The sequence below is a fragment of the Thalassophryne amazonica genome, chromosome 17 (assembly GCF_902500255.1).
Source record: "Thalassophryne amazonica chromosome 17, fThaAma1.1, whole genome shotgun sequence".
NCBI classification, from domain to species: Eukaryota; Metazoa; Chordata; class Actinopteri; order Batrachoidiformes; family Batrachoididae; genus Thalassophryne; species Thalassophryne amazonica.
This window is the reverse complement of record NC_047119.1, coordinates 51319693-51338273: the sequence shown is the minus strand read 5'-3', so window position 1 is coordinate 51338273 and position 18581 is coordinate 51319693. Positions and strand designations below refer to the sequence as shown.

Here is an 18581-nt window from a genome sequence, read left to right as displayed (position 1 = left end):
CAATCAACAGGCGTGAAAAAATTCACGCATGCGCGCGAAGGTTCAAGGTTGGCTCATGCAAGCACACGTGATTCAAATCCATCAGGTTTTTGAAAGAAAATAAAAAGGTCAGATACTTTTCTAACAGACCTCGTACACACACAGACTGGCGTCCTGTCCTGGATGTACCCCGCCTCGCGCACTATGACTACTGGGATAGGCTCCAGCCCCCCGTGACCCTTAATTGGACAAAGTGGTTGAAGATGCGTCTGTGTGTGTGTGTGTGTGTATATATAAAATAAGCATCTTTCAAAAGAAACTTTTAATGGTTGAGATGTGAACACTAATATTGTGTAATGCAACATCACTGACAATTAAATGGGGTCAAATAGATATTCCAGTAATATAATAAAAATAATAATCCTGCAAGGTGTATTTAAAGATTATATCAATATAAAAATATAGCCAGCAACACTCAAGTGTCCTTCTTAATAAAAGTTTTAATGACTCACGGCAAGACGACAGGATCAGGAGCACAGACGCGTCGCGATCCTGTCGTCTTGCCATGAGTCATTAAAACTTTTATTAAGAAGGACACTTGAGTGTTGCTGGCTATATTTTTATACTGACTTAGTTTTTGAGCCGTGCACCTCCACTCCTGGTCCCTGTGAGTGCTCGGTTTTTTCTCTGCTTTTCTCTGTATTTAAAGATTATCTCATGGGCTTATAAAATAACCTAATTTATGAGCAACAGAGTCAATTATAACAAGCAAAATTCAAATCCTACGTTTATGAATAGTAAATCATGAATTGGGAAGCCCAATACTAATCTCATTTGTCTGATGTTGAAAGAAATGGACACAGTAGACTTAAAAAAAATTGAGGAATTGTATTTCACAAATGTTAACGTTTCCAAACACAGAAGTTCTGTTGTGCATTTCTTTATTTTTACAGTGAGCTTGAATGGTTCATGAATGTTATACAGGCATGCTTAATTTTCTTTATAGACACAATAAAATGGTTATTTTAAAAAAGTTTATTTCTCTCAAGATATATTTGACATGCCAGTGAAGGACATGCAATTTTGAAGCCACTTTATTTTTAGCAGGGAAATGGCATTAGTAGGTCTCGCTGGTGTCTTAGTCTTTTTCTTTTTTTGGAAGGTAAGAGAGCAGCTGACTGGCCTTGTGGTCTGGAGCCTCCTGCTAGGACTTGTCCTAATGGGACCCAGTGTACTGAGTACTGGACTGGACCTAACTTCGGCATCACCAACTTTGACAACATCCTTTTCGCCGTGCTGACGGTGTTCCAGTGCATCACCATGGAGGGCTGGGTGGAGATCCTCTACAATGTGAGTCCAAACTTTACATTTGTACGTATTTTGCAAGTTTGATGTCTTGCTATTAGCCTCCTGATGCTTGTTTAAACTCGACATACATACGACAGCATACAGATTTGAAGTACGGGTTCAGCTCTGGACCACAAAGCGTTGAGATATGAGAAGTCTGGAAGTTGTCAAAGATTACCAGACCCAAGGGAAATCCAGTGGTGGGCACAGCTAACCGAAATGTTAGCTTTGATAACCATTAATCTGCTAACTGAAAAGTTAACTTTTAGAATGCTAAATCTATAAACTGCCAAAAAAATTTAGCTGAAGTTACCGCTAACCACTAACTTTTAGTATTGATTTGGTTGTAGCCACATCGGATTACACTGTCGGCTGCTGATAAGCCAGCGGGGCCTTCTGGGTAAATTCCAAGGATCACAAACATAAAAAACGAATGCACAATAAATAAATAAATAAGAAATTAACCCCAAATAGTAGAGAAACTTGAATCTTTGACTGGACTGGGTTGCTTGATTCGAGGATGTTTTGCTTCTAATCGCAGAAGCTTCCTCAGCTAAAATTCTTGCTCTGGTAGTCTGACTTCTGTCTTGACTCTTGTAGAGAAGAATAACAGAAGCCAGCAAAAGCTGGAGTTTAAACCTAACCAGACCCCTCCTACAGAGAGGCAGACTGTTATTGGCTAGTGACTAACAGTTGCTCTAATTAGCACCTATTGTGCTCTAATTAGCACCCTCCTAATGACAGGGCAGCTGTCCCTCCTAACCATGGGACTGACGCCTCTCCTGATGACTCTTCTGACAACGTGAATGACTCATTACCATGAACAAAAGACTGAAACTGCTTTGACCTGAGTACCCCATTGTAAACAGGGGACAAAGCATGTCTCAGACCCCCTCCCCGATTAAGGGTGGGTTTCAATTGTTTCACATGCAATACTTCATTCACTCCCCTCTCAAACCATTTCTTTTCTCTGGCTAAGATTTTAATTTCCTTGTCCTCAAACGTGGACAACTGAGAGCCTTCACAGAAATAAACCCCAAATACTGTGATCGTCTTTATCAAAAGCAGTAAATTGCAGTATTTGAAGTCAGAGTTTATCTCCATATTGTATATTTATAAACCGTTAACGGAGCTGTGTTCACAAACACAAAACAAATGCACGAAAAATAAATAAATAAAAAATAAAATCACAAACACGGTCATTGTCTTTATAAAAAGCAGTAAATCGCAATTTAATAGTCACAGTTTATCTCTGTATTATATTTATAAACACAGGAATGGCTCACTTGTGTTGCGTTCAGCGTGACTGGTATAATCTACACCTTATTCGTTGCGTTGAGCTTCCCCACTAAAGAAAACCCAAGTTTTGTCTCTACATAAAAATACAGCAATAAGTATCTTTTCACTGTAAAAAGTAAAGATTTGTATGTACACATTGCCTTTAAAGCAGATACACTAACTGCTGATTTACACTACGGGAGCTCATCTCGACAGAACAGCGGCCTGACTGTTGCAGACAGGAACTAACGTATGATTTTAGGGTTTACAAACATTTTTGACCGTTAACTTTACTCACTTTACCAGCAAAAAAAAAAAAAAAAAGTTAGCAGACTGAATGTTAGCTGAACTAAATTTAGCAGAAGCTAACTGGTCTGCTGATAGTTTTCAAAGTTAGCTGAAAAGCTCATCTGCTAATGAAAAGATAACTTCACTAATTAGCGGTTAGCAGATTAGCGCATCTGCGCCCACCACTGGAGAAAACTCTCATCAACTTTTTTATTTTAAATACTTATGTAATATGTCATAAGTCAACCTGTCATAATCTTAGGCCAGGTTATCTGACAGAAGAGGTGGACTGGTGTCACTACAGTGGATAATTAATTCAGACTGAGTCAATGATCACCTGTGATCATGACCATAAAATGATTGTGGATGCCAGTGGTGAAAATGAGTTTCTTTTGCAAGATGGTCTTAGAAACACATTGTGGCATTCTGATACATATGTGGAAGGAATGTGGTGTAGACATTAAGCGCCTTGGGGCAACTGTTTGTTGTGATTTGGCGCTATATAAATAAAATTGATTTGATTTGATTTGATTTAGACCTGCTTGCCCTTCATACTGAAAAGCATCAGGTGAGGAAGTGAAAACATTTGTTAGAATGCCTCCTAGATACATCATTTTGGATGTTTTAACCATGCCTTTACTGGGAGGAGACCTTGGGGTAGATCCAACACATGTTTGAGGGATTGTAAATTCCACTTCTCCTGGGATTCTCATGGAATCCCTCCTGGAGAAGCTTAAAAATGTGTTGAAGAGAAGATTTGAACTTACTTAAACTACTATCTCCACTTCAACCTTTCCTGTAAGACCAGGAAAATGTGTAAAAGCATAATTTAGAAGTTAAAGCTAGGGTTAGAAAATGGTAAAAACACCCCTCTTTTGCAGTCTTCTGTGAAAGAAATTGCCTGGTGTAAGCTTCGGATTCATATCTGCCTCTAAATCATCTCTTCCATGAAACCAAGAATCTTCTTGCATACATACAATGTACAGTTTTCAATGAATGGCGTGCTCCTTGGTCCACAGACTTTTAGGATTTGTGATGCAGTGTGCATCTAAAGGTGACTGATGCCATATTTCTCTCTGATGCCTCAAACTCCCCCATCAGTTCCTTAGTTGTGATCATGACGTTTTGTTGGAACTTCAGAATGTCTTTAAGTCCTGAGGTCCACTGATGTCAGTGTTTGCTGTAGAGTGAAGCGGGTGAGAGTCTCCCATTCCTCTGGATGGGATGCCAGTCAATCACAGGTGACTTCCCCAATCAAGGCTGGTACCTGGACTGGGCCAGTCACTTTCCTCCTCCTCATTCTAGTTTCACTGCAAACATCTCCTGCAGCTTCTGACTCATTACACTCTGACAAATACCTTTTCTGAGTCACTATGTTTCTCTCCTACTCCAAGTCACCTCTTTTGATGGAGCAGTTCATTTTAAATTACAATCTTTTTGTCTGTCTTTTTTCTTGTACGATCCGTCACCGTGGTTTTCTTGTGGGCACCTCTGGGTTTGGGATTGTCTCAATCAGCTGTAACTGTTCTCCCTCAGTTTTTTTTACTTGCTCTGACAAAATTGATTTTCATGCATGAAGCTGTGTGCACACATGAATTCTATTTATCCATGTGGGAGATATGTTCCAGTAACAACGCACCTCTTTGAAAGATTTCATACACTATATTGTACAAATAATCAATGTTTGAATGCAGTGGTAAGAATATTTGTATCAGTTGAAAGACGGAATGTACCACTGCATGAAGCATGGCAGTTGATGTCGCCCTCCAGGCAACTTGCCGGCATACCACTAAGTGTGTGTGGAAACAAATCTGCTTTCCTGAATGCAGCAAAAAAATGCACTTCTAAGGACACTAAAGTCCCCGCATATATTGCGGCTACTAGATTTACCTTCCTCATGTAATGGAAGGTTCAATGGTGCGAAAGACATGGGATAAAAATGCACGGAAAATGAAACCTAAATGCATGGTACATCATGTCACTCTTACAGAGTTACAAATAATGACATCCAATCAATCCAATCCAATAACAAGGATCTAATTAAGTGTCATGTCTATCTATAAAGCAAGAAACATCTGTATGTATGTTGCTCACATTTGTCTCTGACTGTTTGTCATATCAGCCTCAGCTTTCAGATATGGCTTGCGTATGACACGATGATGTGCATCCTTTATTCTGAAAATTTGGGGAATTAATTTTCAAAACCTTTATTTTGAAACCTTTATTTTGATTAAAGCCCAGGTTACACATAGACGGTTTTGTCGGCGGGCAGTACATAGACCGAAGTTCACGGTAGTTCCGGCTGTTTTCGCGGTGGAAAGGGGCGGAGCATTTCGCCGGCATTTTGAGCACCGTACTAGCCGCAAATGCGCGGATAAAACGCCGCTAAATCCGCCGAATAAAGCGGCGTTTTGACGTCGTAGCATCCGGCACACGTCAGGCAACAGAGGTTAATACCCAGTTCTATCTTTTACAATCGCAGGTTAAGACGCGTGTGAGAACGGCGATGTTCTGCTGCCGCCGATAATGCCCTGTGTACCATTGGATTTATCCAGGCAAATCCTGCGTTACTCCAGGAACTTTTGCATATAGGCACCGCCCCCAGAGTATAATAGGCTGTAAATGGGCTCTATCGCCGTTTTACATGCCGTTGGTTAGGGATACAACACCAGCCGCCAATTACGGCAGTGTAAACTGTGGCACTACAGGAAGGGGCAGGATGACACGGCGATTAAAAAGTATCAAACGCCATTGTTCGCGTTGTCTCCGTCATCACGCAAATTCTCCGGGAGCACTCCCGGAATTATTCGACATGTTGAATAATTTTTTCGACGATTCCCGGTAAAGCCGGAAATAAGCCACGCCCCCTAGTGCTGGCGTTGACAACGGCATTTGATCCTTAAGACGGCCAAAAACTCTTCCGGGACGCTTCCGGGAGCTCTTACCGTCTATGTGTAAACGGGGCTTAAGTTTGTAACATTTGTACTTAGATGGCGTTGCTCGCTGATGTTACTGGAATGTGATGATGATGGGTAGATTGGTGACAGCTGTCAGCTCCGGGCTCCTGGAGCTCCTCTGCGGTGGCTGCACCCTCTAGTGCCTGAAGCCCGCCTTCAGGCAGGGCGCCCTCTGGTGTTGGGCCAGCAGTACCTCTTCTTCGGGTGGCCCACACAACAGGACCCCCCCCTCAACGGGCGCCTCCTGGCACTCGACTGGACCGAGGGGACCTCGACCTCTCCCTCCGTGGCTGGGAACAATGGGGGCTGATACCCCAAACATACCTCGAAGGGGGAGAGGCCGGTTGCCGAGGAGATCTGACTGTTATGGGCATACTCGATCCAGGCCAGATGTTGACTCCAAGCCGTTGGGTGCGTGGAGGTTACACACCGCAGGGCCTGCTCCAGATCTTGATTAGCCCGCTCTGCCTGTCCATTAGTTTAGGGTGGTACCTGGACGAGAGACTCACAGTGGCCCCCAGTTCCCTACAGAAACTCCTCCAGACTTGCGAGGAGAACTGGGGACCACGGTCTGAGACGATGTTCGTGGGGATACCATGCAGACGCACGACGTGGTGGACCAGGAGGTCTGCAGTCTCCTGGGCAGTCGGGAGCTTCGGGAGGGCCACGAAGTGGGCCGCCTTGGAGAACTGGTCCACTATCGTCAGGATGGTGGTCATACCCTATGACGCAGGGAGGCCCGTGACGAAGTCCAGGCCTATGTGGGACCAGGGGCGACGAGGCACTGGCAGCGGCTGGAGGAGTCCCTGGGCCTTCCTGTGTTCTGCCTTGCCCCTGGCATAGGTGGTGCAGGCCTGGACGTACTCCCGGATGTCGGTTCCCATAGACGCCCACCACAAGCGCTGCCGGACCAGTGCCACAGTTCGTCGCACCACCGGGTGGCAGGAGAGCTTAGAACCATGACAGAAGTCCAAGACTGCAGCTCTGGCTTCTGGTGGGATGTATAGTCTGTTCTTGGGTCCACCTCCGGGGTCCGGGTGTCGTGTCAGGGCCTCCCGGATGGTCTTCTCCACGTCCCAGGTGAGGGTTGCGACGACAGTGGACTTGGGGATTATGGTGTCCAGTGGATCCGACAGCTCTGGCTTGACCTCCTCTTCATGCACCCGGGACAGTGCATCAGACCGTTGGTTCTTGTTCCCGGGGTGATACGTAATTTGGAAGTCAAACCGACCGAAGAACAGTGACCAACGGGCTTGCCTGGGGTTCAGATGCTTGGCGGTCTGAATGTACTCCAAGTTCCGATGGTCAGTGAAAACCGTGAAAGGCACCGTAGCTAACTCCAAAAGGTGTCTCCACTCCTCGAGGGCCTCTTTCACCGCCAGAAGTTCCCGATTGCCAACGTCATAGTTCCTTTCAGCCGGTGTCAACCTGTGGGAAAAATAGGCACAGGGATGGAGGACCTTATTGGACTCCCTGCTCTGGGACAGCATGGCTCCTATCCCTGAGTCAGAGGCATCCACTTCAACTATGAACTGGCGGTTAGGATCGGGCTGCACCAGAACTGGTGCAGTCGAGAACCGGCGTTTCAACTCCCTAAACGCAGCTTCGCACCGATCCGACCAGGTGAAGGGACTTTTAGTGGAGGTCAGGGCTGTCAGGGGCCTAACAACCTGGCTGTAGCCCTTTATGAACCTCCGGTAGAAATTTGCAAAGCCGAGGAACTGTTGTAGTTTCCTACGGCTTGTCGGATGGGGCCAATCTCTCACTGCCGCAACCTTGGCCGGATCAGGGGCGACGGAGTTGGAGGAGATAATGAACCCCAGGAAAGACAAAGAAGTGCGGTGGAACTCACACTTCTCGCCCTTCACAAACAGCCGGTTCTTCAATAACCGCTGCAGGACCTGACGTACATGCTTGACATGGGTCTCAGGATCCGGGGAGAAGATGAGAATATCGTCAAGGTATACGAAGATGAACCGATGCCGGAAGTCCCACAAGATGTCATTAACCAAAGCTTGGAATGTCGTGGGCGCATTGGTGAGGCCGAACGGCATGACCAGGTACTTAAAATGACCTAATGGGGTGTTAAATGCCGTCTTCCACTCGTCTCCCTTCCGGATCCAAACCAGGTAATACGCATTCCTAAGATCCAGTTTCGTGAAGATTTGGGCTCCATGCAAGGGCGTGAACACTGAATCTAACAGAGGTAACGGGTATCGGTTGCGAACCGTGATCTCATTCAGCCCTCTGTAGTCAATGCATGGACGGAGTCCGCCATCCTTCTTGCCCACAAAAAAGAAACCAGCACCCATCGGGGAGGTGGAGTTCCGGATCAACCCGGCAGCTAGGGAGTCCCGGATGTAGGTCTCCATTGATTCGCATTCCAGCTGTGAGAAGTTGTACAGCCTGCTGGATGGGTACTCAGCGCCCGGTATCAAATCAATGGCACAATCGTACAGACGGTGCGGGGGCAGCGTGAGCGCCAGATCCTTGCTGATAACGTCAGCGAGGTCATGGTACTTGGCTGGCACCGCCGCGAGATTGGGGGGGACTAGAACCTCCTCCTTAGCTGTCACACCGGGTGGAACTGAGGATCCTAAACACTCCCGGTGGCAGGTTTTGCTCCACTGCGCCACAACCCCAGACGGCCAATCAATCCGGGAATTGTGCTTTAACATCCATGGAAAGCCCAAAATCACTCGGGAAGTAGTAGGTGTCACATAAAACACAGTCTCCTCCCTGTGATTCCCAGACACCACCAAGGTCACTGGCTGTGTCTGGTGCGTGATTAATGGGAGCAGGGTGCCATCTAGTGCCCGTACATTCAATGGTGACGGTAAGGCCACTAGAGGGAGCCCAACCTCCCTAGCCCATGTGCTGTCCAGCAGATTCCCCTCCGACCCCGTGTCCACCAGTGCTGGGGCGTGAAGGGTTAGATCCCCACTCAGGATCATCACTGGGATGTGTGCGGATTTACGGGGTTTCCCCGCATGAGTATTGTGGCCCACCCTTAGCCCAGTCTCTAAGGGCGGGCGTTGTAGTTTAACCGCTTGGGGCAATTCTTCTGAATGTGCTCGCTCGAGCCACAGAAAAAGCATTCCCCGCGGGCCAGCCTCCATTGTCTGTTTTCTGATTTCACTTTAGCCCTGCTCGTGTCCATAGCTTCGTCAGCAGGGGGAGCTGTCACCACACGGAGCTCTCTGGCAGTGGAGCGTGGGGACAGCGGCACCCTTTTGGACCCGGAAGGAAGAGGGACGACTCGTGCCCGGCCATGCCCTTCGCCCCGCTCCCGACAATGTTCTTCTAATCGGTTGTCTAACTGTATAACCAGGTCGATAAGCCCGTCAAAATCCCGTCCTTAGCCAGCAGATGCTCCTTCAGGACCGGAGACAGTCCGTTTACGAAGGCGGCGCGGAGTGCAACATTGTTCCAGCCGGACCTCGCTGCCGCGATGCGGAAGTCGACTGCATATTCGGCTGCACTCCGACACCCCTGTCTCATCGACAGTAGCACCGTCGAAGCGGTCTCGCCTCTGTTGGGGTGATCAAACACTTGTTTGAACTCCCGCACAAACCCAGTATATGTCGTTAGGAGCCGAGAATTCTGCTCCCAGAGCGCCATAGCCCAGGTGTGTGCCTCTCCTCGAAGCAGATTTATTACATAAGCCACCCGGCTGGCGTCAGACGCGTACATGATAGGATGCTGTGCAAAGACGAGCGAACACTGCATCAAGAAGTCAGCGCACATCTCGACATAACCTCCGTACGGCTCCGGAGGGCTTATGTATGCTTCAGGGGACTGGGGGGGGCTCGTTGAACGACCACTGGAATATCTGTATGTGGCACTCGGTCAGCAGGAGGAGGTGCCGCAGCAGCGCCCTGCGCGTGCACTTCCACCTGAGCGGTGAGGGCCTCCATCCTCCGATTGAGTATAATGTTCTGCTCGGTTACCAAGTCCAACCGAGCAGTGAAGGCGGTTAGGATTTGCTGCAGCTCACCTAATACGCCTCCTGCTGGCCCCTGTGCACCCTGCATTTCCATTGGAGGTTCACTCGATGGTTGACGCCCCTCGGGGTCCATGACGTTGGCCGAGAAATCCTGTTGTCAACAGGGGGCGTAAATGAATGGACAATGGAAATGCCAAAAGGTAACAATTTAATGTTGTGAAAAAATGCACAACAGTATACAGATACGGTTTTGAACAACAGTCAATTACACAGTCGGTGTCATGTGGGCAGGCCCGAGGATAGGAGACGCCTGTCCAGAGAAGAGTCGGGACCCACATGATTTCCCCTGTCAGCGGAGACCCGAGAGTCACCAGAGCTGCCAAGTCCTGAGTCTCCAGGTAGCCACCGCCTTCAGCTGTCGGACTGGGTACTGCTGGCAGAAAGCAAAAACAGATCAAGTGGGTGTGTACACACCCAGCAGAACAATCAGCAACTCAGTTCAGTTTGTTTTGTGGGAGAATCTCCACCTCTGACACGGGAACAATATACATGCAGCGCCTGAGTGACTACTTATCCGAGGAGCGAAGAGCGTCGTCTCCTCCACAAACCCAGCCTCCAGCTGCGAAGTCGCCAACAGGTACGCCTGCAGAATATTCAGAACAATTGTATAGCATTATTAGTATTTCTCGGCAGAGGTGTGGTGTCTCATCCAGGCTTTTATGGAATGTGATGATGATGGGTAGATTGGTGACAGCTGTCAGCTCCGGGCTCCTGGAGCTCCTCTGCGGTGACTGCGCCCTCTAGTGCCTGAAGCCCGCCTTCAGGCAGGGCGCCCTCTGGTGTTGGGCCAGCCGTACCTCCTCTTCGAGCGACCCACACAACACTGTCAGTGTTCCTTGTGATTGAGTTTAACACTGAGACATTAGCTAAAATCCTTTGGTTTTTTTTGTTTGTTTGTTTTTTAACTAACAAACAAATTAACCACTATTTTATCTTCCCACAACTTGTACAACGTTTCATTAAGTACATAAGCTGAATAAACGCTTATATTTGCTGTGAGTTCAAGTTTAAATAAACTGTGTTCAGGAGGTGGAGTATTGTGTTTCAAATATTCAAAATTCTCTGTTTAATTTTGTCTGAGTCTCTTCCAGTGACCTGTTTAACAGAAACTCTTTTAAATTCATATAATTGATAATAAAACTGATTTTTGAAACAATATGAAATACTATATTCAAATAATAATATAATGTGATAATAATATAATATCAATCAAAACATAGATCCGAATGACACAAAAAGTGCTTATTATCAACCTGCTTATTATCAACTGTATCCTGTATCATGAAGTTCTTTGGGATTTATTTTCAGAACCTTTATTTTGATGTTTTTTTGGCCCACACACACACACACACACACACACACACACACACACACACACACACACACACACACACACCAATAATGTCTGTATCCTTGCACTGTTATTCATGTTTCAACACTTAATTCAATAACTAATATTGTGTTTAATTTAAATTTAAGAAAGCATGGAATTAGTTTGTGGTTATCTACAAAACACACTAAGGAACGTAACGTTACCTTACTGTTTCTCCAACTCCTACCAAGTTAGATAGTTAATGATAATTACCTTGAACAGTGTGAAGGTAATGTTGGGGTTTGGTTCGTTTGAGGTGGTTTTTTTGGGGCCCTTTGGATGTGGTTTTGTACCAATGCCCTTTCATGTCTCTGGTTACCTGTCCTGTCTCGCGGTGTAAGTCGTGCAGAAGTGTGTGTTTTTCCCCAGTGTTCCACCTGTGTATCCTCACCTGACAGTGTTGTGTCTTCCTGGTGCACTTGAACAGTTCTCAAGTCCTGTGTTGGTTTTGTAGTCTGAGTGTGTTGCATCCCTTATCCTGTCAGTTGTCTGTGGATGTCTGCATGAGAATACGTGGGTGAAGGTGTATGGTTTAGCCTGTTGTGGGTGTGTGGAGGAAAGTGTACTCTGCTTGTGTCTGTTTAATCATTTGTCTCATGTGGTTTTTCCCTCATTCATGCTTTATCCATTTTTTCTCATTAATTTCCTGCTTTTATTTCTCAAGTCAGCTTCAGTTTTTGTTTAATGTGTTATAGTTTGTTTACGCCTTGCTTCATTATTGTTGCTCAACTCAGTCTGTTCATCAGTCTGTTGCTTTTTGTGTCCTTCTACAGTTATTTTTATATTATGTGGTTTTGGATCGGTCTTGTGGTTTTGTAACTTTTCTTTTTCTTAGTTATGTTTCAAGTATGCTTATGTTTTATTCTCCTTCACTTAAATCTGTGTGTCTGTTCACCTTGTGTTGTCTCTTGACCTTTGACCCTTCCACACCTGTCCTCCATTTTCTCATCAGTTTCAGCTTTTAAGCCACACTTCTTTGTCTCTATTCTGTTTGCTGGCCGATTATTTCCCAGTCAGCTCTTGTCCATGTCTCACCTGATTGGCTCCTGTGTCCACCCTGCTGTAAGTCACCATTTGACAGCAAGCCTTTTCAGCATCACCAGTACACATGCGCGGGACATGCAAAGCCATGTGCGCAGCTGTCAGTTATGGAAGCGTATTGCATTCACTGGATAAAAAAAAAAAAATTGATAGCTGATCACGTAATTCCGAGAAAAGATCTCATAATTACGACATCAGAATCTCGTAATTCTGAGATCAGGCTATTTTTAATTTTTTTTATTTATTGTGAGTGTGTGTGTGTGTGTGTGTGCGTGTAATCGCTTCCATACAATGTGCTTCCATACTTCCAGTCCCTCAGTAAAGACAAGCGTGAGAATTTCCGAGTCATAATCGAAAATCGGCCAATTTGTAACCTCTGACACTGCACTGTGATCACACACCACCGCGCACTCAAAGTGTGGATTTCTCCCTAAACTGTTCCTGGATGAATGAAACTCCTCCAGCGAGATCCTGATGTCATAATTATGAAATCGTTTCTCGTAATTATGAGATCTTTTCTCGTAATTACGAGATCAGCGGGCAAATGTTCTTTTTTTTATCCAGTGAATGCAATACGCTACAGTCCGATGTACTGGGAAACATTTATTATGCTTACTTTTGATGAGAAATGTCAGTTACCGCACGTTTTCGTGAGTGATATTATGTTGATTCCGCATCCGCCATCAAGCATGTGCATTTGTTTGTCCCAATGCCTTCCCATCAGCCCCCGCGCACCCGAGATGCTGAAAAGTCTTGTTGGTTTTTGTCATCAGTTTTGTCACATTGTTAGTCTTTACTGCTTTTTGGATTTTGCCACTTAAGAGTTTTGTTTTCTAATACCACTGTCGCCTTTTGACAGTTTGTTTTCGTCGTCAGTCTTGACCGCATTTTGGGTTTTGCCACCATGGGGATTCCTGATACTCTGTATTTTTCACTGGAACATTAAAACACCTGGTTCATCACGTACCTATTGCGTCTGGCTATCTGCGTCCTGGGGTCTAAACCTCTAAACCTTATCCTTTAATGGTTCTAACCATAACAGTTAATCATCAAATGACAGCAACCAAAAGTTAAAAAAAAAAAACTTCCTACGGGCACTGTACTAGTAATTTAGGTTTTCTAAATTTTTCAACAGATTGACAGGATTTGTCATTGACTAAAAGTCTTTTTTTTTTTTAAGACACCCAGTGATGAAAAATACTTTTAGTCAAGACATCAATGTTTAACGATCTGTTATAATGAAGAACACCTCTCTTGATTTAAAAAAACCCACTAACCATCAAGGTTATGATAAATCCAAAATGTGATTTTACTTACCAAAAGATGAAGCACAGAGATTCAGCAGCGTGAGATAACATTTTGATTTTCTGTGGATTTAATTGCATTTGTTCGCAGCTTGTTGAGATCAGTGGAAATGTGTGTTTTCACAGTCTTTGTGGAGCTTTGCTGAGTATTAGTGCTTCTGTCACGCTCACAGATCCGTGATGTGCTCTCTGCTCCAGCTGGACTTTTGGATATTCATACTAATGCACCTGTTCAGACATGTAGGTGTGTCAAGATCAGTAAATAAATAAATGTCCTAATCAAGTCTGTTCTGGGATTAGATGGAAATCCTGCTCATAATTGAATTGAGTTCATCCAATACATGAGTTTTTGAGTGTAGGACAGAATTTTCTTGTGATTCTGAAAAGGTTGTTGTTCTTTCAGGGCCTGGTTTCATAGTGGTCTAATCTTTAGTTGACTATATCCATATAATCCATTGGAGATGTTTATGATGCCAAGATTCAAGAGAGATACTGCTTCCGTTCGCCTACAATCCTCTTCATTGTGGACATGATAGGTCCAGCAATCAACCAACAAATGAGGTGGAACAGTGCCCTGCCAGCCCTTCTTCAGTTTTTGATTGTGCTGAGGTTTTACGCCTGTGGGACCTTTCAGCAGGTTATCGGTGACACTATCCATGTCTCCAGGTCAAAATGTCAAAGTCAACATTTTCACACAGCAAGGGATGCTCCTTTCCAGCTGTATCTGAGGAACCTTGAAAGAGAACTAGTTCCAAAGACAGCCAGTTGTGGTCTTAGGTCATGGGTTAGTGTCTAGGTCTCATAACCATGAAGGACCAGAACCATAACATGTTTGGGCCTACATTTCTCTTGCAAAAATATCACTGTCACTAAACACCTCTGTCCTGCAACTCCAGCTCTTCCCATACATCTCTCAATCTCAAAGCATTGATGATCTGGAGATATGAATGTCAGTGTCAGGTTGAGGGAGTTTTTTCTTACCGTTATTGCCTACATACTTGCTCAGGGGGCGTTGGTAAGGTTCGACCTTCCCCTTGTGAAGCACCATGGGGTGACTTATGTTGTGATTTGGCGCTATATAAATAAATTAAATTGAATGCCAAGATAAGTGAATGCCTTAAAAGTTCAGCACTTTCACCACATACAGATAGACTTCTGATGGCTGAGTCCAGGAAGTCATTGAAAGATTGGATCTTAGTTCTTTTTTGGCACGATCGCAAACAGAGACGCACTCAGACCAGTCAGGGTTGAATCCACAACCATCACAGCGTCATTCGTAAATGATGGTCGGTAAACATTTCCTCACCAACAAAAGAACCTAAGGGCCCTGTCCCACTGGTGTTTAGGAGGATTTGCGCATGAAATGAGGAGACAAAAGCTGAGCGTCCGCAACAAAGGTGGGCGGAAATGACAAATGTCCCGGGGTGGATCAGCGAATACATGAGGAAGAAAAGCGGATATAACAGGGAACAGAAGCGAAGGCGACCGCGGAGGTGCCCCATGAGGGGCACAGCGGCCGTGATGCACTCGCTTCATCCGTGCCCACTCTGTCTGCATTAGAGGATGACATTTTTCGGGAATTCCCGTGGGTCACGTGATTCCTGCGGGATTCCTGCGGGATGGGAGTCAAAATTTTATCAATCCCGTGATTGGGATGGGACGGGAAGGAGCGGGAATGACAAAAATAGATGATGATTTTCATCTGTTTAATGCCGCGTTCACACCGGGCGCGATCAGACTCTACAAATTCACGGGGGTCATGTGGCGACGGATGCGCCTCCTTCGCCTGGTGTGTTGCTCTGCTTTTGCTGCGAAAATTCACCCCAGTGCGTCATCAAATAGCAGGAGTTTCCATTCCGCTCGCCGGCTCCAGTTGTCAGTCAAGTTAACATGACGGACCTTGATCACACGGAGCGAGTTGTGAAAAGCTCCCAATACAGGGAGTATCATTATTTGCTGCAGGAGCTGCGTCTGGATGACGGCTGCTTTCACCGGTCCTTCCGCTTCTGCAGGACCCAGTTTGAGGACCAACTGTCCCATTCACGCGCGCACATGTAAACAATGAAAAAAAAAAAAGAAACTCCGCTGCTTGCTGCAGCTGGCTCTTCCACCAAAAAACTCTGTCATAATTGTGTTTAGAAACCAGTCACCATTTGTTCTATTATACATCTGTGTAGTTAATAAGTGAAATAATCTCCATTCACTTGCGTGCGCACATAACATAAAAAGAAAAAGAAACTCCGCTCCTGCTGCTGCGGGGCTGCTGCTTGCTCCAAAAACTCTGTCATAATTGTGAAATAAAGGACAAAAGAGACATAAGTCCTGCTCACAGGCTGCTACCAGCGACAGGACATGTTCACATCTTCAGTCAAACTCCAGACATCTCCACGTCACTACATATTCAGTCCCTGATTGATCATCACGGCGCGAGACATACGGGAGTGGGACTGATTTTGAGTGGGAGCGGGATGGGATTGGGAGTCATCTTTACAGGAGTGGGACGGGATGGAATTTATTTTTTACTCCAGTCCAGGATTGGGACAGGATGGGATTTTTTTTCTGGGAGCGGGATGGGACGGGAGTGAAAATCCACTCCCGTGTCATGCTCTAGTCTGCATGCGCGACATACCATTTGCGACCGTGATGTGGCCGTGCTGGGCACACGTCATATCTGTTTTGCACGCTGTCCCGGTCTGCCGCCAAGCCGCGCCAACCCATCAGTTGTGGATATCAGCGGATGACATGGGCTATGCGGCGCTTTGGTTGTGTATGTCCTGCGTATGTCTTCAGTATGTGTTCAGGCAGTGATGCGGATCTCATCATGCGACATGCGTGCCTCTGCGGATGATCACGGACGTGTTCGGATGGCGGCCGACTCATACAGGAATGTTACACGGTTATTGCGGTTGTTTGGTGGATGTGGGCCACTTTTGTGCGCATTCCATCCGCAAATCCTCCTAAACGCCAGTGGGACAGGGCCATAAGCTGCTGGTTTCCAGAAGTCATCGGTTCTTCTATGGAGAAAAGAAAGAAAAATATTCAATATGATTGTTTGTTTGTTTGATATGATTCTACCACTGCTTATTGCTAATTGCTAATGTTTGACCACATATGTTAGCACCTCAATTTATTTTAACAAAAGTTGCCCCAAGGTGCTTCACATGGGTAAGGTCAAAACTTACCAACCCCTCTGAGCAAGCACATATGAGGAGAAATGATATATGAGCGGAAAGACAAAATTCCATTTGGTGTGTTTTTGAGGAAGAAACCTCAAGCAGACCAGACTCAGAGGGGTGATCCACTGATTAGACCAAACTAACAATGATAGAGTGTAAACAAGCAGAGTACACACAGATAGTCATCAAATATCAACCATGCAAAACAAAAAGAAAGTTCACAGTCAAGTAAAAGTGGAATTTTAGGTTATGTGTCCCAGCTACGTAGTGTCTGTTTGTGTGCTTCCTGGCCATCAGCCTTGAGGTCCAGTAAAGGATGTAGAACTTGGACCTCAGCTTGGGATCCTGCACACTTAACTATGGTTAATATTTTCTTTAATGTGGCCCATGAGGAGACAAACACAACTATATCCAGTTTAAACAGCAAATTTCTCCCCATCAGGAAATGTAGTAGTTTCCAGAAAATGTTCTCTGAATTTAGTGTTGCTGAAAATGTTTTTTTTTTTTTCTTTTTAAACCCTGTGGGCAACAAACAAAACAAAAACAGCTGAGCGACTTCATGAGTCATTAAACTGCTGCAGTGGAATAAAGGTGTATTTGTGTGAGTGCATGAATGCGTATGCAGAACATAAACCTTTGCAAACGTACGCTCTGGGTGCAGAGGAGGAGGGCGATGTCATTACATCATACACACAGCTCTTATTCTGTGGATTCCAAAGTTTCCTGCATTAACCCCGTGGATTGATGACTGTAGGATTTGCATCCTGAGGGGGAAAAGCTCAGACGTTCTTCTCTAACGGTGCAGCAGTGAGACACCCGTGCCCATCCTCTCTCTCTCTCTTCCTCAGTTTGCTTTCATGCCAGTATTTTTTTCTTTTTTTTTTTTTTTGCAGACAAAGGTTAAGATTTGGAAAGGCTTCATGGTTAAAAATAATGTGGTGAACTGACATCACACCTGTTAATGCTCTAATCCTGATAGCAACAGAGTAAACGGAGGAGTGCACGTGATTTCAGCTCACACTGTCACAATGTAGCAGCTGCTGATAATCAGTGTCCTCATCCAGATACAGTGCAGCTCTCCAGTTTTGGAAAAAATGTATGCAAATTATTGGTTGAGTCAATAGAGATTTTAAAAAGGAATACTTTGCATCATCTGTCATGGTCCAAACTCTACCTTTTTGGAACCCATTTGATCAGACAACTAATGCAATATACTTTTCAATGTGATTAGAGCATTTTTAAATGCTGACCTCTGTGTAATCCTTCATCTACCCCCCGTCCTGACGATAGCTACCACCCTGGGATGGCCACCACAGATTTTTGTGCCACCTGTGGTACACTGAGGCTAGATTCTAAGTGTCATTTAGTCCCCTTAAGTGGTACCTATTAGGTCAGAATTGGTTTCTGGCTCGTGGACCACATGTTCAGTTCTCACGTTGGGACTCCAACAATTCTGATCATGAAAGGTGACAAAGTGACAAGCATGCACGTGCAGTTGCATGTTCAGACCTGAGTGCATGTTTTTACTGTGTCCAAATGGAAGCTAATGTGCATGTGATGCAGATATGTGAAAAAGATGTTCACTTCCTGCAGGAAACCCTAATTTGTGTATAAAGATTTTCAGTTGATGCCATATGAGGGATGGCACAGGACCGATACGACACCGATACTTGAACTGTCAGCATCTGCTGATACAAATTTGATACCATTTTCCCACTGTTTGCACAATTAATGTTAATGAATAGATTTGTCTGGATGTACTGTACTGACCTAACCATCTAACAAAACATCAACTCAAACTGTGAAACAAATATTCTGCTCCCACAACACCAT

The 18581-nt window shown here is 45.2% G+C and overlaps 1 protein-coding gene across 1 annotated transcript in view; it reads left to right on the top strand.

Moving 5' to 3' along the window:
* LOC117530142 (voltage-dependent N-type calcium channel subunit alpha-1B-like) overlaps positions 1-18581 on the top strand; it is a 439538-nt gene that overhangs the window by 175251 nt on the left and 245706 nt on the right. The window contains 1 exon segment of the mRNA XM_034193105.1: positions 1142-1333. Coding sequence (XP_034048996.1) covers positions 1142-1333 — 192 coding nt within the window.